We start from the raw sequence: 21108 nt of genomic DNA on the forward strand, positions 1-21108 counted from the left end.
TTATTTATTATCATCGTCATTAAATTGGACAGATGATTAAGTTGGACAGATGATTTGAATAAGACTTGAAAATTCAAAGTTAAGGACTTGGGCTTGACTTGGACTTCCACATCATTAACTTTAGACTCGACTTGGACTTGGTTGTCTTTGACTTGGACTTGACTCGAGACTTGACTGGAAAGACCTGTGACTTACACGTGACTTGCAAAGCAGTGACTCGGTCACACCTCTGCTCATGTCTTCCCATCTTATCTGTAGTCTTCTGTGAAGATGGCGATGCCGCTGTGGTCCTATAGGGGGCGCTAGATCCGAAAGCTTAAGCTACGCGGAGCGGTTCTTGTTTCAGAAGAAGAAGCCGATCTGGAGCATCTCCATCTTCTAGGACAACATCCACCGTCTGGTCGGACTCGGGAGGAACAAACACTGCCATGGGGGCTGTTCTGGGACTGTGTTCCATGGCCAGTTGGGTGAGTTTTGTTTTAAAGCACCGATAATCGCGCCGTGGCTGCGGATTGATGTGGTTTTAGCGCGTCGCTACACGCCGTTAGCCTCCCAGAGCTGCGTTTGTTTGTGACGCATTCAGATTTAAGAAGCCACGCATTTACAGGAGAGGCTCTAAAGTGTTTGTTACGTCTGCTTGTGGCGTCGAACGGCCTTTGTAATCACCAGAGTCGTTTAGAATATTAGAACCGCTGCCTTTTGATCTAACTAGTGACGTAAACGCTAGCGCGTGGTGTTTACGTGGGCAGCTCTGTATGACGCGAACATGTAACATCAGTGGTGTTGTTGTAAACACGTCCAGCAGCAGCATGGCGGACAGGTTAGCCCCGCTAAGCGGTGTTTGTGTCGCCAGATCCCGTGCCTGTGCGGCAGCGCCCCCTGTCTGCTGTGCCGCTGCTGCCCCAGCGGAAACAACTCCACGGTGACTCGGCTCATCTACGCCTGCTTCCTGCTGCTGGGAGTGGCCCTGGCCTGCATCATGCTGATGCCTGGGATGGAGGGCCAGCTGAAGAAGGTACAACACTCCACAGCCCTGGTGCTTCTCTTCTAAAGACTCCAATAAAAACAGACATTTTTATCTCTATGGGGTCATGATGTCAGATCATGATGAGCAGCGCCGAGATTTCCACCCTGGATGGTTCATGCTGTATTAGACTCAGCTTACGTCCTGGTCCACGTAGGCCGGGTCCACATCAACCGCTGTACCAGATCTGCACGTGTCTGTTGATGACATCACACTGCAGGCTGTAGGTTTGTGTTGGACCCGACATGTGGGAGTAACATTGGCGTGTGATGTGCTCGGGTTGCCAGATCTTCTCTGGTTGTAGCTTTTCATGGACGACTTTTACATAGAAGTCCATCTTTACCCGGTCCAATAAATACTAAACCCCATAAACAAGTAAAGTTATCATTTACTCACGTGGGCAAATGTGTTTCTGGGGTCCGCGTGCATCGTTGTAAATAACCGTTCAAGAACAAATGAAGTCTAGAGAAGAATTCAGCACTTATACAGACAGAAGAGGTGATGATACCGATTTTGATGCTAATGCTTAGTTTGAGTGGCGTTTCCGTGGTGTGATGTCACGACCCCTGACCCTGAGCATGTCTGGTACCTACTAGGGATGCACCGATGGATCGGCATTTGATCCCAATCGGCCCCTATCGGTTTTGATCAGAGTTTTCAAAATAGATCAAATCAGACCGATCAGGTAGGGTTGTCACGGTAACCACTGTAGCGGTAAACCTGGTAAAAAAGTTGACAATAATAATAACCGTCTTGTTTTTTTTAAAAACATATATTATCTCGGTGGATTAGCGTGGCTGCGGTGTAGGCGCGGTGACCCTTACCAGCCACCGTATCATCTGCTGAAGTTGCCGGCGGCACATGCGCACTTTGTTGTTTACAACCAAAACTTTCTTGAAGCTAAAGCTGAAATAATGGCCAAAGGAGGAGACGGCAGCGCTCAGGAGGACATTTATTATCCCTCTAAGAAGACAAAGTGGGAAGTACGGGCATCTTTTGGATATTTGAAGAATGCCGAGGGACAGCTGATAGAAGACGGCTATCCTGTTTGCAGCACGAGCAGAAAAAGTGTCTGTGAAAGGCAGCAACGCTTCAAATCTCATGACACATCTGCGTGACCATCACCCACAACTCTACAGTCAACGCAAGGCAAGCTAACGTTAGCGTTTTAGCTAAAATGCGTGATCCGAGGATTTGGGTTGAGGGAGAATGCAACGAGTCGCTATATAAAGCAGCCGCAGCGCCGCTACCTGCATATAAACCGTGTCGCGGACACCGCCATGTTTGGTGACTTGTACCATTTTGTTTGTTTTAATGTCGGTTTTGTGTTAGATTTAGTAAACAAGTAAAAATTACTTGTATAAAGGGGTAGGGACATATAAGTTTCCACTTCAGCCTACTCCTTTTCAAACACAGAAGAAGGGATGATATGTATTTTTTCTGTTTGTGGTATTTTTTTAAAAAAATGTATGTTTTCTTTGTTTGAAATAAACTAAACTAATAAAATGACGCTATGCATTACGGGGTTCCCAGGGGCCGATAAGAGTTGGTCTCTCTCCGAGAATAATTATGAATTTAACAACGATTACTGCCTGATGACATTTTCCCACATCTGCAAAGCTCACTGGAAGGACACAAACCGAGGACAATATTTTCCTGATATAGGGTTTATTACTCAAGTAAGGGTAAAAAAGTATCTGATTAGAAGGCTACTCGAGTACTGAGTATCATCTGATCTAATACTTTTAAAATGATGACATCAAACAGACAAAAAATAAGAAGTTATGGGCAAATATTGGTATTTTAAAGACTAAAGGGTAAATATGTAAACAAATAAACAACATAATTACAAAATAACACATTTTAGGCTAAATTTAGACACAAACTGAGGACGATATTTTCCTGACATACAGGGTTTATTTAGTTGTGTGAAAATGAAACACGTTTAAAAAAAAAATACCGCGATAATACCAAAAACCGTGGTAATTTTGGTCACAATAACCGTGAGGTTACATTTTCACACCGTGACAACCCTAATACAGACCATTTTAGATTAGGTTACATTTCCTTTATTCCCAGATTATGTAGTTTGTAGCACTCATTCTAATGTTGTAGAACATTTCTGGCCAATCCACGTGATCGGTATCGGTGATCGGTATCGGTGATCGGTATCGGTGATCGGCAGCAAAAAACCTGATCGGTGCATCCCTAGTACCTACAGCGGAGGAGAGTAGCTGTGACTTTGGATGGTCTAGCCGTTCTGTTGCCTAGCAACCCTGATGGCACCATACAGAAGTTCAAGCTAAACTTAAGTGGTTAGACCGAGTAAACAAACGTCCGGTTTTAGTTTCCTTCAGTCAGACACGAGGATCTAGGGTTCAGCTATGCTGTGGTGATGATGTCATCAGCTGAGGGTCCTGCCAGGTCCCACTTCCTGTTCCATGTGCTGTAGATTCCAGGCTTCTGTGAAGGTGGGATGGGTTCCTCCATCCCTGGCGTGGAGGGCCATGTGAACTGTGACGTGCTGGTCGGCTACAAGGCCGTGTACAGGGTGTGCTTTGGTATGGCCATGTTCTTCCTCCTGTTCTCTCTGATCATGATCAAAGTCAAGAGCAGCCAGGACCCTCGAGCCGCTCTGCATAACGGGTAAGCCCCCGTTGAATCCGTTCCAGCGAGAGTCTACTCAGAGGAGACGCGTTTAATCTGTGGGTCGCCAGCAGAAGGTCAACCACTCTGCTTTGTTTCAGGTTCTGGTTCTTCAAGTTCGCTGCTGCTGCTGCCATCACCATCGGATCGTTCTTCATTTCAGAGGGACCTTTCACTACCGGTAACTGTCCCCGTCCACCAGAGTCGTGTAGTTCAGACTCATCAGGTCAGAATCAAACAAGCAGACCTCAGGTTGACGTCAGAGTCCAGGGTTAGCAGCAGAACGGAGCCGGCTCCTAGACTTTAGCCTTCATGTTAACGATGAATGGATGAACCTCATTCACTTTGTCTCCCAGTTTGGTTCTATGTTGGGATGGCTGGAGCCTTCTGCTTCATCCTCATCCAGCTGGTGTTGCTCATCGACTTTGCTCACTCCTGGAACGAGTCCTGGGTGGAGAAGATGGAGGAGGGAAACTCGCGCTGCTGGTATGCAGGTGTGTGAGAGTGGGTAAGGTTCCCTGACCGTCTGAAGGAACCGGCTAACCTTCTAGATGCTGATGTGTCCACAGCTCTGCTGTCCGTCACCACGCTCAACTACGTGCTGTCCCTGGTGTCTCTGATCATGTTCTACGTCTACTACACCCACTCTGATGGCTGCACGGAGAACAAGGTCTTCATCAGCATCAACCTGCTCCTCTGCACGGCCGCCTCTGTCCTCTCCATCCTGCCACAGATTCAGGTAAGAACCCTCCCTGGTTCCGTCTCACATCTGGATCCAGCTGCTGATGATGTTCTGTTCAGGAGTCCCAGCCCCGCTCCGGCCTGCTGCAGTCCTCCCTGGTGACCCTTTACACCATGTACCTGACCTGGTCGGCCATGACTAACGAGCCAGGTGAGCCGACGCCACGTTCACTCGGCGTTACATCACACGGTCCGCTTCATGTCTGCCGGTGTTGGCTTTAGTTCAGCGATGCTAGTTACACGGTACATCCTGGTCCTGGTTCTGTTTGTGTGGGTCCCTGTGGGAGTCCTGTAGAAGAGACGCGTCCCACAGGGACAGGAACTAGCTCAGTTCGGTGGAGGCTGGTTTGTCCCGAGTCTCTTAAAGCTGTGACCCAGCAGGAACCGGAGCAGCACCAGCGTCAGAACATAGGCGTGTCCCTGGTGCAGACCCATCATGGAGACCGCCACCACGTTGAGATGAATGAGACCCAAGCAGGCGTCCTGCTAGAACCCGTTCTAAACGGAACCAACGCCAGCTTCTTCTGCTTTCACAGACAGGAAGTGTAACCCGAGCCTTCTGGGTATCATCGGGCTGAACAGCACCAGACCTGCTGATCCAGAACATGTGGTTCAGTGGTGGGATGCTCAAGGAATTGTGGGATTGATTCTCTTCCTCATGTGTGTCCTGTACTCCAGGTAAGCTCCTCCTGTGTGTTTAAGCCCCGCCCCTACAGGCTGCTATTAAAGGGTTGCCTCTGCCCCGCAGCATCCGTAACTCGTCCAACACGCAGGTGAACAAGCTGACCCTGACCAGCGACGAGTCCGCTCTGATCGAGGACGGACCTCCGACCGAGAGCTTTGAGGAGGACGGCGGTCTGAACCGAGCGGTGGACAACGAGAAGGACGGCGTCACCTACTCCTACTCGTTTTTCCACTTCATGCTGTTCCTGGCTTCTCTCTACATCATGATGACTCTCACCAACTGGTACAGGTGGGTCACACACACACACACACACACACGGCCCGCCTCCACAAACCCGACGACCCTGAACGACCTCACTGGGGCGCGTTTCCCACGGAGAATAAACAAAGCCTTAGTTATTTAAATGTGTCATTAAAGAAATGAATGAATGAAATGCCTAACTCGTTAAGCGTGTCAAAATCACGTTATTAGTAATCCTCTGGTGTTGGTTTCGCCCATCAGCACGACTGAACCTGCAGGGATCGTGGTTTTGTTTCTGACACATTGGTTAACGGCGGTATCGGCCCACTGATGATTTATGTATGTAATACGGCCGTGACGTGTCCTGCTGATGTGTCTCTGCAGCCCTGACTCCACCTACCAGTCCATGACCAGCAAGTGGCCGTCTGTGTGGGTGAAGATCTCCTCCAGCTGGATCTGCATCGGCCTCTACGTCTGGACCCTCGTGGCTCCTCTGGTTCTGGTCAACAGAGACTTTGACTGAAGCGCCTCGTCTGTGTGTTCCATCACAGCTGATGGCATCTAGCTAGCGTCGGTTACTGTAGCTGTGTTTGTGTGTGTGTGTGTGTGTGTGTGTGTGTGTGTGTGTGTGTGTGTGTGTGTGTGTGTGTGTGTGTGTGTGTGTGTGTGTGTGTGTGTGTGTGTGTGTGTGTGTGTGTGTGTGTGTGTTGGATGGCCGTAGGTGACTCATAAAAAACCAGAATGCATGTTTTAGTTTCCCGTCGTCGCTAACCCGCCGTCCTGCTCTTCTGCTTCTTTGTGCTCATAAGCTGTAAATATCTGGTGAATGTTTTATTTACTCGTATCTTGGGAACGTGCATGCCCCCCGCCTGACTGGCAGGTAGCAGTAGCTCTTATTTGAAGCTTGACGTTGCTGTGGAAACGCTGTTTGTGCAACAGAAGCTTTTATTGTGAAACTCTGGCCCTCGGCAGTGTTGTGCTGTTTCTGTCTCCTCTTCTTTAGACCCTCACCTCAACAAGAGTTTCTCTGCTTTAACATTTCCTTCGTGTGAACATTAAACATGGCGGAAGGCTCTGTGGAGATGTTGCTTTGTAGATTTTAGCCTAAACGCATCAGACGTGTTTGCTTTTTGACCAAAATGTGCTAATTTAAATAAAGAAGTGAGAAAACAGCTGTGCTGTGTTTCTGTACTGGGATCTCACTGGTGTCGTCCTGGCCTGGTGACTGGTTTGTACTACTGCTGAGACGTAGGAGTAAGTCTGGATGAGGCTAGCTGTTAACGAGGCTAGCTCTGGCGTCTGTCCTCCAGCGGGATCTGCCTGTTCTGGCTCCAACTCAACCGTCTTTCTCAGGTTCCTGTTGTATTTTTCTCCCGTTTTTCGTCCTGTTGGTTGTGCTTGGACGTTCTGTGTGAGGCGCTATAGAGAACATCCTCCTTCACGGTGGTGCTGCATGGAGGTCGTGTTGAAGCACATGTCCATGGTTTTACAGCCCAGCTTTGACGTTTGTAGGAGGAGCAGCTTGCAGATGTTTAGTTAAATCTGGAGCACACTTTCAGGAGTTTCTGCTGCACTCGAGTCCAACGAGTCTTGCCGGTCCCCACCACCAGGTCTCCACATGACGGCGGTTAATCCCAAATCATCCAGGCCTCTTGCTGGTGCATGGCCGCTGTACTATGGTGGTCTTCGTTCACCTCAGCCCAGATCTCTCCCTGAATCAGTTGATAGACTTTTTCTCTGAGCTTTGACAGAGCATGGTTTCCTGGGAACCCAGCTCTGCTCCTGCTGCCAGACCCCACCGTGACTCCGCCTCGGCCTGGACTCTCGCTCTACTCCCCTGCCCACCGAGGAGACTTGGTGCATGCCGAGTCTCTGAAGTTGCACTCTAGCTCTAGAGATCAGGTTGTAAGAGGTGAGCGGGAGCTTGTTGGTCTGTTCCTACAGTACAGTGCTGTTGGGCCAAGGCCCCTACAGAGGTCAGCTGAAGGTTCTCCCTCTGGATTTTGGAACTTTGTAAAATAACAGCGGAGATCAGCAGCCCGGGCAGGACCCCATACTGGTAGCTAGATCCATGCCTTGAAGTTTCCTGGGAGCGCCAGCTCTTCCATTCATGTGACTGGACCGTTGCAGTATCTCAGCCATCAAAGAACTTTCCATGAGCTTCTCTGTCAGTGATGAAACCAGGGCTCCAGAGTGTCCTCCACCGTTCCTAGGGCTCTAGCTAGTCTGACACAAAAGGATCCTCTCTGATCCCTGAAGGGGCCAGACAGCCACCACTGATGTAGATGGTCAGGTCATCCATGAAAGCCGGGACCTGGGGTTTAGAGAACGTCTGATCTGGACAGAGACCTGACATTCAACCACTTACAGTTGTGGTCAGAAGTTTACATACACTTGTAAAAAATATAATATAATGGCTCTACTGAGTGTCCCGTTATTTCTAAAACTCTGATTTTTCTCTGATAGAGTGATTGGAACAGATACTTCTTTGTCACAAAAACATTCATGAAGTTTGGTTCTTTAATGTCTTTATTATGGGTTAACAGAGAAAAGTGATCACATTTGCTGGGTCACAAATATACATACAGCAACATGAACTAGCAATTTAGGTGACTTAGAAACGTGTCAGTGAACTGAGCTTCATAGCATGGCCTCTTAACTTATTGTGAGTGATTATGAGTGACTACAGCAGGTGACTTCTCTTAGGCCAGGTAAATAGGGCTCATTGGATACAAACGCCCACAAACGCTACAATGGGAAAGTCAAAGGAGCTCAGCATGGATCTGAAAAAGTGAATTATTGACTTGAACAAGTCAGGAAAGTCACTTGGGGCCATTTCAAAGCAGCTGCAGGTCCCAAGAGCAACAGTGCAAACAATTGTTTGTAAGTATAAGGTGCATGGCACTGTTTCATCACTGCCAACATCAGGAAGAAAACGCAAGCTATCACCTGCTGCTGAGAGAAAATTGGTCAGGAGGGTAAAGAGTGAACCAAGAATCACCAAAAAGCAGATCTGCCAAGAATTAGAAGCTGCTGGAACACAGGTGTCATTGACCACAGTCAAACGTGTTGTGCATCTCCATGGACTGAGAGGCTGCCGTGCAAGAAGGAAGCCCTTGCTCCAAAAGCGGCACCTTAAGGCTCGACTGAAGTTTGCTGCTGATCACATGGACAAAGATAAGACCTTCTGGAGGAAAGTTCTGTGGTCAGACGAAACAAAAATCGAGCTTTTTGGCCACAATGCCCAGCAATATGTTTGGAGGAGAAAAGGTGAGGCCTTTAACCCCAAGAACACCATGCCTACAGTCAAGCATGGTGGTGGGAATATTATGCTGTGGGGCTGTTTTGCTGCCAATGGAACTGGTGCTTTACAGAGAGTAAATGGGATAATGAAGAAGGAGGATTACCTTCACATTCTTCAACATAACCTCAAATTATCAGCACGAAGGTTGGGTCTTGGGCGCAGTTGGGTCTTCCAACAGGACAATGACCCCAAACACACATCAAAAGTGGTAAAGGAATGGCTAAATCAGGCTAGAATAAGGGTTTTAGAATGGCCTTCCCAAAGTCCTGACTTAAACCCCATTGAAAACATGTGGACAGTGCTGAAGAAACAAGTCCATGTCAGAAAGCCATCAAATTTAACTGAACTTCACCAATTCTGTCAAGAGGAGTGGTCAAAGATTCAACCAGAAGCTTGCCAGAAGCTTGTGGATGGCTACCAAAAGCGCCCAATTTAAGTGAAAATGGCTAAGGGACATGTAACCAAATATTAGCACTGCTGTATGTATATTTGTGACCCAGCAAATGTGATCACTTTTCTCTGTTAACCCATAATAAAGACATTAAAGAACCAAACTTCATGAATGTTTTTTGTGACAAAGAAGTATCTGTTCCAATCACTCTATCAGAGAAAAATCAGAGTTTTAGAAATAACGGGACACTCAGTAGAGCCATTATATTATATTTTTTACAAGTGTATGTACACTTCTGACCACAACTGTAGCCTTATTTTATCATCTGATGTCCCCCATCGCGCTGATAAAGGACGGATTCACCTTCTTCACAACCAGGACAGAGAAGGACGTCCCATAGCTTGTTCAGGTTCATCTTTTATTGTTGGAGGTGTAGGTATAGGTGGAGATATGAAGTACAAAAGTGATGCTGCAGTCTTCAGTACAGTGAAAATCCCAGTCTATAAAAGTAGAAATCCTCACATGATCATAAAACTTTCAAAATAAAAGATTTCATCATATGAAAAAATAAACAGCAGAAACGGTTTCTTTAAAAGCAGAAATTTACCGAAAAGCGAGCGTTTTTTTCACTGCGTCATAAACGCACACAATGACTACACACTACACACACACACACGGTACATGGATGTACAACCGAACACGGATGATCTGAGATGCTTCATGAGGTGGGACAAAACTCACAAAGTAACATCACAATTAGGGATATTAAAGGGACACACACACACTCCTGGATTAGTTCTAGTTCTCTTCAGTAACGGTAGTTTCCTGTTTGGAGTTGGTTACAGAAGTCACGTGACTAGTGCTAACACTTAAGGTTAGCATTTGGTTTGCTAACAGACAGAAACATTCAGATCTGAGCCCGTAAACCGCTGCTATGTCTACAGTCAGCTGCTCTGGAGTGGACACGCCCACTTCCCTTTGTCAGATTTCTGAGTCTGGCTTTACTGCAAACGAGAACCTTTATGAAACTTCACAGAGGGCCACGTCATTTGTTTGTAACACACTGTCTTCATCGTTATAACGTCTCCTGAACAGGTGGCTGAAATGATTGGATTGGTTTCTTCACTTCTCTAGTCTTCAGGTCCTGTAGGGGTCCCACCAGGCTCTGATCCTGGGACATGATTTTCTGCTCAAATCCAATTTTTCCACAAACAATTTGATTACTAATCTTTGTTTTTCATTTGAGGACACAGAAGCTTGAAGCTGGAATCAGTCAGCTCTACAATGAGAGCATCTGTTGGAGGCAGATGTTTAACTCGTTATCATCAGCCAGAAGCCTTCAGAGATGAGTCTCCTTTAGGAATAGATGGACCAGTAGACAATGTTGAAGAGGATGTAAGATGCAGGAAAGATGACCCGGGAGTACTTGTCAATAGCGTGTGTGTCGATCCAGACGTTGCTGTAGGTTGTAGAGTTCACGCGGCCCGTCATCTGGTCAGTCTCCATTGCAAGCTCAATCAGCATCCTCTCCCTTCTTACTCCATTTCCCTCGGGCATCCCATAGTTCCCGGTGGTGTTGGCGTCTACTTCACTGTAGCTGGCTGACAGCATGCCAGGATACGCCATTCCACAAGTACAAGCCAGCTGCAGGGAGGAGGAGCACAGTTTATTTAGAAACCAGTTCAACGCTAGAACACTGATGGTCCAGGTAATGATGTGGGTGGGAAGGAGCTGCCTTGCCTCCTACAACCTAGGAACAGTTTGATGATGAACCATGCATGATGGAGCACCGGGCCAGAAGGATAAAATCAGAACTGGGTAGATCAATAATCAAACATGGTGGGTCCAGGTCTAGGAAACATCCCAGACCTTAACGCCAGAGAAAAAGTTCAATAAAAAGCAGCAAACTATGTGAAAACTAGCACTTTTGTCATTCTCTAACGATTTGGCTCAGCGATACAAGCCCAAGTAACCTAGAGTGAATCAGCATGGCGGCCCTGACCTTCTCCCGTAGTTTTCTCTCCTTGCGTTCCTGCAGAGTTGACAGGTAGTTGACAGCAGCATATTCGATGACTGACAGGAAGACAAAGACGAAACTGGCCCACAGGTAAATGTCCACAGCTTTGATGTACGAGACCCTGGGCATGGAGGCGTTGACGCCAGTGATGATGGTGGACATGGTTAACACCGTGGTTATACCTGACACAGGTAGAAAGGTTAAGTTAGGTGGACAACAAGAACAGCTAAACACCTAGACAGCACCAACAAGGGCAGGGCGTGCCCAAAGAGATGGAGAGCCAAATGTTCTTTATTCACTAACTCGCAGTAAAAAGTGAAGAATCAACATTGTCAATCTGGGTGCTGCCATGTTGTGTGTTAGAACTAAAGATGGCCATTGGCCAGTATGGATCTATCCCAGGCCAGCTGTTCCTCTGATGTACACTCCTCCTTTATGCACTTCTCCATGTGCTCTTCATTTGCTCCAGGAAGAAGAGTGAGCGACAGAGGAAAATGATGCACTACCCGTGGGTGGACGGAGAAGACCCGAGCTCCTCCACCCTTCTTAGGCCCAATCTCATTACTTGCACTGTGCCCTGCGGTCTTCAGCAAAGTGCACTTGGAGAAAGTGTGCAGTAGGGCTTCGATGGCGCGGTACGCAAGTGTGCAAATAATTACAGAATTGAGACGAGAAGCATCGTGTCATCAACGCACGCCGGGATGCAGGTCGCTGTGATACTTAAAAAAACCCAAACTTTATTAACAACTTTCAAACAAACAACCTAACCGTTATTTGAAATAAATTTAAATTCATAGCTGCTTTGTTATCAGCTAATCATCCTAAAACGAACACTTGCGTTAGAAAATACATGTTTTCAGAAAAGGCACTTGAGCCTTTTTTCCCAAAGCAATGGATTGTGGGTAATACACTTGAGCCAGAGGCCGCATCGAGGAAGACTTGGGTGAAGTGTGGCTCAAGGGTGCAAAAAGGGGCGTGATCAACTTCCGCATTTGAGAATCGGGACACCCTACGCCAGTGGTCCTCAACAGGTTCTGTGTATTACAGCCAGCGATCCAAACAGCAGTACCCCCCCGGTCCAACATTCCTGCATCAGCACCGGTCCAGACCTCCTGCCTCTGGGTCTTTTTTTTGAGTGGCCCTCAGACCAAGATTCAGAAGATCTTTCATGGACGTAAAAACAAAGAGTCGGAGTACCCGGCCCTGAGGGTCACCAGGGTCCCACCCTGGAGCCAGGCCTGGGGTTGGGGCCCGTGAGCGAGCACCTGGTGGCCGGGTTTCGCCCATGGGGCCCGGCCGGGCTCAGCCCAAACCAGATACATGGGCTCATCCTGTGGACCCACCACCCCCAGGGGGAACATGAAGGATCCGGTGCAATGTGGATCGGGTGGCAGACCAAGGCGGGAGCCTTGGCGGTCCGATCCCCAGACAAGGAAACTGGTTTTTGGGACATGGAACGTCATCACGCTGGCGGGGAAGGAGCAGGAGCGGTATCGGCTAGATGTAGTCGGACTCACCTCGACACATAGCATTGGCTCTGGAGCCCAAGTCCTTGAGAGGGGTTGGACACTCTCCTTTGCTGGAGTTGCTCTGGGTGAGAGGCGGAGGGCTGGGGTTGGCTTTTTGTTAGCCCCAAGACTCTCTGCCTGTGTGTTGGGGTTTACCCCGGGGGACGAGAGGGTAGCTTCCCTGCGCCTTCAGGTCGGGGAACGGGTCCTGACTGTTGTTTGTGCTTATGTTGGATAAATTATGGACACATTGTGTATGATTTTAAACGAAAGTTACATCCAGCCCATTCTTCCCTGGCAACAGACGGGCGTTTGACCTTGCATCTTCCCAGTCCTGGCTTATCAGGAAGAACGCCCTGTGCCAGCACATGCTTGTCTCCCTAAATGTGTGTGCGTTTTATCATTTTTGTGTGTCTTTTAATAAATACTCTTGAGAGGGCTTTTGTCCGACGAGAGCAAAGAGACCACCGACTCTTGTGTATCATTTTATCTCTCTCTCTCCACTTTGCAAAGTCTAAATGGTTTATTGTTAATAAGATTAGTATGGGTTAAATTGATCAGCTTGATGATAAAACCCCTGCATGGTGAGCGTTCCCTTCAGGTAACCCTGGATGGGAAAATGCAAATACCTAACAGGCCAAATATCAGTTCAGAGTACCCACCCTTTTTGGAGTCCCTGGGACGAGTGCTGGATAGTGCTCCATCAGGGGACTCCATTGTCCTGCTGGGGGACTTCAATGCTCACGTGGGCAATGACAGCTTGACCTGGAGGGGTGTGATTGGGAGGAACGGCCCGCCTGATCTGAACTCGAGTGGAGTTTCGTTATTGGACTTCTGTGCAAGCCGCAGTTTGGCCATAACGAACACCATGTTCGAACATAAGGATGCCCACCGGTACACTTGGTACCAGGGCAGCCTAGGTCACAGGTCGATGATAGACTTTGTAGTCGTATCATCTGACCTGCAGCCGTATGTTTTGGACACCTGAGTGAAGAGAGGAGCGGAGCTGTCAACTGATCACCACCTGGTGGTGAGTTGGATCAGATGGCAAGGGAACATGCCGCGTAGACCTGGCAGACCCAAACGCATAGTGAGGGTCTGCTGGAAACGCCTGGCAGAAGAACCTGTCAAGACGGTCTTCAACTCCCACCTCCGGCAGAGCTTTGACCACGTCCCGAGAGCAGTGGGGGACATTGAGTCCGAGTGGGCCTTGTTCCACTCTGCGATTGTTGAGGCGGCTGTTGCTAGCTGTGGACACAAGGTGGCCGGTGCCAGTCGTGGTGGCAACCCCCGTACCCGCTGGTGGACACCAGACGGAGGCCTACAGGGCGTGGCTGGTCTGTGGGTCTCCGGAGGCAGCAGACAAGTACCGGATAGCCAAGCAGGGTGCAGCAGTGGCAGTTGCCGAGGCAAAATCTCGGGCGTGGGAGGAGTTTGGTGAGGCCATGGAGAAAGACTATCAATCGGCTCCAGAGAGATTCTGGCAAACTGTCCAGCGCCTCAGGAGAGGGAGGCAGCAACTCGCTGACACTGTTTACAGTGGGGATGGGGAGCTGCTGACATCAACTGGGGCTATAGTCGGACGGTGGAAGGAATACTTTGAGGAGCTCCTCAATCCCACCTACGTGCATTCCGAGGAGGAACCAGAGCCGGGAGGCCTGGGGATGGACTGTCCGATCTCGGGGGCAGAAGTTGCTGAGGTAGTCAAACAACTACACAGTGGCGGAGCCCCGGGGGCGGATGAGGTTCGTCCTGGGTATCTCAAGGCTATGGATGTTGTAGGGCTGTCATGGTTGACACATCTCTGCAACATTGCGTGGTTATCGGGGGCAGTTCCTGTGGAGTGGCAGACCGGGGCGGTGGTCCCCATCTTTAAGAAGGGTGACCTGAGGGTGTGTTCCAACTATAGGGGGATCACACTCCTCAGCCTCCCTGGAAAGGTCTACTCCAAGGTACTGGAGAGGAGGGTCCGACCGATAGTTGAATCTCAGATAGAGGAGGAGCAATGTGGTTTTGGTCCTGGCCGTGGAACTGTGGACCAGCCGAAACGAGTTTCCTCCGTAGGGTGGCCGGGCTCAGCCTTAGAGATAGGGTGAGGAGCTCGGACATTTGGGAGGGACTCGGAGTAGAACCGCTGCTCCTCCAGATCAAAAGGAGCCAGTTGAGGTGGTTTGGGCATCTGGTCAGGATGCCTCCTGGACGCCTCCCTGGGGAGGTGTTTCGGGCATGTCTTGCCGGCAGGAGACCCCCGGGTCGACCCAGGACACGTTGGAGAGGTTACATCTCCATTCTGGTCCGGGAACGCCTTGGGGTCCTGCCGGAGGAGCTGGTGGAGGTGGCTTGGGAGAGGACGGTTTGGAGCTCCCTAGTTGGGATGCTGCCCCCGTGACCCGGACCCGGATAAGCGGAGGAAGACGACGACGACAGCCAGCGATCCAAACAGCAGTACCCCCCCGGTCCGACATTCCTGCATCAGCACCACCCCACCCCCCCGGTCCAGACCTCTTGCCTCTGGGTTTTTTTTTTTTTGCGTGGCCCTCGGACCATTGTAGTTGAGGATCCCTGCCCTACGCACCCTCACCCCAGGTCGGGATCACGCAATTGAAGGACGCAAGTGTGGAAGTGCGAGTATTGGGATTGGGCCAAAGCGGCACCTGCCCTGGTGAGCTTTTTAAAGGAAGCCACCAGAGCCCTGATGGGCTGGTTCCCTAATCAGGGGAAAGTGGGTGCAGGTGGAGCAGTTCACTCCAGCACTGTGTGTGTGTGTGTGTGTGTGTGTGTGTGTGTGTGTGTGTGTGTGTGTGTGTGTGTGTATTCATTGTTCTAACCCTGCCTCAGTGTTGCCCTGCTGATGCTAAAAATAATCCCGCCACCAGGGGGCGCTTGTTGCACAAAGAAGCTCAACACAGGAAATAACTGCTGAAGAAATCCAGCAGACAACAGAAGCAGAAAGCCCATGAGAGATGACCTGTTGTGTTTCTATGGGACGGGGTTTAAGTGGCACTTTAGTCCCGCTGTAGGACACAGACACTCTGTTTTCATCTGATGGTGTGAAAACGTGGAAAAGGTTTCAGTGACCAATGCCATGAAATTTCAACAATAAAAGAATCCAATTTTCTGTCTTTCTAAACACGAATGAATGAGTATGAGTAAAGCTTCCAGGGGTCGGGGTGGCCAAACAGCCTTGCTGCTATGGCTGCTAACTGTAGCAGTACTTCCTCTCATGGACATAATTTTCACTTTAGAAGTCGGGGGGACACGGGGGTGGGTGGGGGGTGGGGGGGGTGTATCTTTACAGTATGCTCTAATGGGAAACAGGCTTCAACACAAACGGTTGTTTTCCGCTTGGTCCTAGAGCTCATCCAGTGTCAATTTAATATAGCGTAATATTGTTTTTGGATGGTAAAAAGTGCAGGGGTCAAAACTTCACTTTGGAAAAAGTGGGGGGGACATGTCTCCCCCCCCCCCCCCCCCCCAAATTACGTCCATGCTTCCTCTGCTGTTTGAATCAAGCCCATTTCAGCTCACGCGTCTCCTCTGACCCCTAAATCAGCCCACATGTTCCAACAAACAGGATGAAACTGTCTTCTAACCCAGAGGCACCCTGGCCGGGACCGCCCTGCGGTCGATCCAGAAGGACACCCAGGACAGCATGACCATCAGCGTGGCGGGGAAGTAGGTCTGCAGCAGGAAGAAGAAGATGTGACGTCTCAGAGTGAAGTTGATGTACAAACGGTTGTACCAGCCTGGAGAGGAGATGAAAGTGAGAGTGAAGCTTAGCGATGCTCAGACTGAGGCGTAACTGTCCCCGTCCCGCCAGTACCTGTGCTGCTGTAGAAGGCCAGCTTGGTGGTGGTATGGAACTCCTGGATGAGGAACTGGGAGAGAGAAATTCTCTCATCTGTGTTTAACGACCTGTTTCCTTCTTTCCAGTAAAGCATCAGGTCTTCATCTGTGTATGCATCTGAGGAACAGGAAGGAGAGCCGTTACACGTGGGGAGGACAACGCCACCAGTCTTTAACGTGGGCGGGAAATGCCACGAAACAGGTGAAACACCACAATAACATGTTCAGGGCCTTCAGTCAGCCACTTCAACATTTCCTTTTCACAGCTTCTAGTTTTCACTCAGCTGGTTACCGTGGTGACCCAAGTGGAAGCCACTAGACGACGCGTTGACATTTCTGTCAGTCTTGGTTTTCCGTACATTTCTTAGAAACTAAGTTTTCCTGATTTTAGATGATTATATTTTGGGTTTTAGGAGCACAGACAGACTTCAGTTATCTTCAGAAAACTCTGTTCATGTATTAAACTGACAGATATAAACTTGTAGCAGGGGTCTGGTGCACCGAGTGTGTGACTGACTCCAGTCCTTTATGTCCAACCGTGTCCTCAGAGGTCAACTTCATGAACGCCTCCTTAGATCCCACATGAAGGTCTGTGGTGAACGTAGGATCCCACTGAGCTGCAGCCAGTGGCGGCAGCTTAGTGATGGATATGGATTCACTCCGAAACCGGTTTGCAGCAGGTTTCACTCATGACCAGGTCATGATGGCACCTCTGCCAGCAAACAGTTTTGAAATTTTTCATCTCACATTAGTCAGAATGTCTGAGTGTAAAGTCAGCCCAAGCCCAAGCAGCTGAACATAGTCCAAACCTGTCTCTTACAGGGGAAAGATGACAGATTCAAAAAGCTCGACAGTTTTATTTCCAACCGCTTTTATCACTCACAGCTCTCGATCTCCAGCGAGCACGTCTGCGTGTCGAGGGGAAACCGACTCAGGTCCATGTTGCACATAGCCGTCACCGTTACTCTGCAGAGACGAGAACAACTCTGACTTCAACAGAAGTGGTTTCCGTCAGGAAGTGTGTTAAAGAAAACCAGCGCAGAAATACCTCAGGCTGTAGAGGACTTTGCCATCGGGGTAAACTCGCAACATGACGTTGTCAGTCGTTGTGTCATGAGTAAAGGACTTCTTGGAGTGGACAAAAAACATGTCAGGAACCCATATTTTCTTCACTAGACGGCCATCAAAGGTCATGCTCTGGTTAGTGTTGCTCTTAAAGGACAGACGCTCATCTTTCCAGTAGTGTCTCAGATACAGGGTCATGGTAAAATCCTGAAAGGATGAGAGGAAAATGGTTTCACCACAACATCTCCACCGTCGACTCCATGAAGATGCCTCTAATACGTACCATATCAACCTCAGATATAGCATCTAGGCTTTCAACCTGAACATCCACTCCAACTGGGACAGCAGGTCCTGGTGACAAGAAACAGCTGCTGAGACAAAGTTCAACAGACTTGTTGTTTACAGCCAAACCGTTCGAAAACCACACAGATGCTAATCATCACCTGCTGATGCTGCTCCTTCTAGGACGGAACCTTCTGAAACCTCCAGAATCTTCTGAGGCGACATCGCACATTTGTAGGAGCCATTCATGGTGTGTGTGTGTGTGTGTGTGTGTGTGTGTGTGTGTGTGTGTGTGTGTGTGTGTGTGTGTGTGTGTGTGTGTGTGTGTGTGTGTGCGTGCGTGTGTATGTGTGAATTGTGCTGCACCTGGTGCTACTGGTGATTGGTGGCACCGAGGGAGTGGCTATAAATGTGTGTGCGCGCCTGCATCATGATGGTGGGAGGAGCTTGGGGAGAGACTTCTGTTGACCGTATTAAACATCAAGGAACTGTGTGTGAGGTATGGTTTGACAATCCATCAGTGACCTGAGTAAGAGGCTGTTTTGTGTTACGTCCTCCTGGATAGTAAATACCCGCTGTGCAGTGGTTCAGTCAGCGCGTCATCAATCTGCCCCTTGACTCAGCCTACGGTGGCGAGTTTGAATATGTGTTCAAATAGACGCCACAATCACATTTATGCATGACGTCACTCTGCTTCAACCCAGCAACAGGCGGGACGTCAGGAAGGGCGACTTTTCTGTCTTAAGTGAATGGACGTGCACCTCAGGCTTTTACGGTTACTAGTTATAACTAGTCCTAGTTATAACCACAACTATAACTAGCTCTAATTATAACTAGTGGTAAATATAACTACAGCTAGTTATAACTATAGCTAGTTATAACTATAGCTAGTTATAACTAGCTGTAGTTATAACTAGCTATAGTTATAACTACAGCTAGTTATAACTATAGCTAGTTATAACTACAACTATAACTATAGTTAGTTGTAACTATAGCTAGTTATAGTTATAACTAGTCCTAGTTATAACTATAACTAGCTATAGTTACAACTAGGACTACTTATAACTATAGCTAGTTATAGTTATAACTAACTATAGTTATAGTTGTATTTATAACTAGCTATAGTTATAACTAGCTGTAGTTATATTTACCACTAGTTATAATTAGAGCTAGTTATAACTATAACTATAGCTAGTTATAGTTATAACTAACTATAGTTATAGTTGTAGATATAACTAGCTATAGTTACAACTAGCTGTAGTTATATCTACCACTAGTTATAACAATGGCTAGTTATAGTTATAACTAGTGGTAGATAAACTATAGCTAGTTATAACTACAATTATAACTAGCTATAGTTACAACTAGCTGTAGTTATATCTACCACTAGTTATAACAATGGCTAGTTATAGTTATAACTAGTGGTAGATAAACTATAGCTAGTTATAACTACAATTATAACTAGCTATAGTTACAACTAGGACTACTTATAACTATAGCTAGTTATAGTCTCGTCTCGTCTTCCTCCGCTTATCCGGGTCCGGGTCGCGGGGGCAGCATCCCAACTAGGGAGCTCCAGGCCGTCCTCTCCCCGGCCACCTCCACCAGCTCCTCCGGCAGGACCCCAAGGCGTTCCCGGACCAGATTGGAGATGTAACCTCTCCAACGTGTCCTGGGTCGACCCGGGGGCCTTCTGCCGGCAGGACATGCCCGAAACACCTCCCCGGGGAGGCGTCCAGGAGGCATCCTGACCAGATGCCCAAACCACCTCAACTGGCTCCTTTCGATCCGGAGGAGCAGCGGTTCTACTCCAAGTCCCTCCCGAATGTCCGAGCTCCTCACCCTATCTCTAAGGCTGAGCCCGGCCACCCTACGGAGGAAACTCATTTCGGCCGCTTGTATCCGCAATCTCGTTCTTTCGGTCATTACCCAAAGCTCATGACCATAGGTGAGGATTGGGACGTAGATCGACCGGTAAATCGAGAGCCTGGCTTTCTGGCTCAGCTCCCTCTTCCCCACGACAGATCGGCTCAGCGTCCGCATCACTGCAGACGCCGAACCAATCCGCCTGTCGATCTCCCGATCCCTCCTACCCTCACTCGTGAACAAGACCCCGAGATACTTAAACTCCTCCACTTGAGGTAGGACCTCTCCCCCGACCCGGAGGTGGCAAGCCACCCTATTCCGGTCGAGAACCATGGTCTCAGATTTGGAGGTGCTGATCCTCATCCCAGCCGCTTCACATTCGGCCGCGAACCTACCCTGCAAGAGCTGAAGGTCAGAGCTGGATGAAGCTAGGAGGACCACATCATCCGCAAAAAGCAGAGACGAGATTCTCCTGCCACCAAACTCGACACACTCCACACCACGGCTGCGTCTAGAAATTCTGTCCATAAAAGTGATGAACAGAACCGGTGACAAAGGGCAGCCCTGGCGGAGTCCAACCCTCACTGGGAACAGGTCCGACTTACTACCGGCTATGCGGACCAAACTCACGCTCCTCTGGTAAAGGGACTGAATGGCCCTTAACAGAAAGCCACCCACCCCATACTCCTGGAGCGTCCCCCACAGGGTGCCCCTGGGGACACGGTCATAAGCCTTCTCCAAATCCACAAAGCACATGTGGATTGGTTGGGCAAACTCCCATGCCCCCTCCATCACCCTTGCAAGGGTATAGAGCTGGTCCACAGTTCCACGGCCAGGACGAAAACCACATTGCTCCTCCTCTATCTGAGATTCAACTATTGATCGGACCCTCCTCTCCAGTACCTTGGCGTAGACCTTTCCAGGGAGGCTGAGGAGTGTGATCCCCCTATAGTTGGAACACACCCTCAGGTCACCCTTCTTAAAGATGGGGACCACCACCCCGGTCTGCCACTCCCTAGGAACTGCCCCCGATGACCATGCAATGTTGTAGAGACGTGTCAACCATGACAGCCCTACAACATCCATAGCCTTGAGATACCCAGGACGAACCTCATCCGCCCCCGGGGCTCCGCCGCTGTGTAGTTGTTTGACTACCTCAGCAACTTCTGCCCCCGAGATTGGACAGTCCATCCCCAGGCCTCCCAGCTCTGGTTCCTCCTCGGAATGCGCATTGGTGGGATTGAGGAGCTCCTCAAAGTATTCCTTCCACCGTCCGACTATAGCCTCAGTTGACGTCAGCAGCTCCCCATCCCCACTGTAAACAGTGTGAGCGAGTTGCTGCCTTCCTCTCCTGAGGCGCCGGACAGTTTGCCAGAACCTCTTTGGAGCCGATCGATAGTCTTTCTCCATGGCCTCACCAAACTCCTCCCACGCCCGAGATTTTGCCTCGGCAACTGCCACTGCTGTACCCCGCTTGGCTATCCGGTACCTGT

The 21108-nt window shown here is 49.1% G+C and overlaps 2 protein-coding genes across 2 annotated transcripts in view; one reads left to right on the forward strand and one right to left on the reverse strand.

Annotated features, from left to right (window-relative positions):
- The first annotated feature begins 306 nt into the window (after positions 1-306).
- On the forward strand, positions 307-6508 carry serinc1 (serine incorporator 1). The gene is made up of 10 exons (XM_015975480.3): positions 307-467; positions 854-1015; positions 3477-3670; positions 3772-3851; positions 4027-4164; positions 4240-4409; positions 4472-4562; positions 4948-5089; positions 5160-5384; positions 5721-6508. The coding sequence occupies exons 1-10, from the start codon at positions 429-431 to the stop codon at positions 5857-5859; spliced, it is 1380 nt and encodes a 459-aa protein (XP_015830966.1). The 5' UTR covers positions 307-428; the 3' UTR covers positions 5860-6508.
- The window catches only part of LOC107395989 (gamma-aminobutyric acid receptor subunit rho-1), a 36958-nt gene continuing 21770 nt past the window's right edge, over positions 5921-21108 (reverse strand). Inside the window, exons 4-10 of the mRNA XM_015975481.3 lie at positions 17751-17818; positions 17451-17674; positions 17286-17368; positions 16380-16520; positions 16150-16302; positions 11034-11230; positions 5921-10675 (exon numbers count right to left, since the gene is read on the reverse strand). Coding sequence (XP_015830967.1) covers positions 10388-10675; positions 11034-11230; positions 16150-16302; positions 16380-16520; positions 17286-17368; positions 17451-17674; positions 17751-17818 — 1154 coding nt within the window. The 3' untranslated portion in view covers positions 5921-10387. The remainder of the gene's footprint in view (positions 10676-11033; positions 11231-16149; positions 16303-16379; positions 16521-17285; positions 17369-17450; positions 17675-17750; positions 17819-21108) is intronic.

This window comes from Nothobranchius furzeri, chromosome 3, assembly GCF_043380555.1.
Source record: "Nothobranchius furzeri strain GRZ-AD chromosome 3, NfurGRZ-RIMD1, whole genome shotgun sequence".
In the NCBI taxonomy this organism is placed as follows: Eukaryota; Metazoa; Chordata; class Actinopteri; order Cyprinodontiformes; family Nothobranchiidae; genus Nothobranchius; species Nothobranchius furzeri.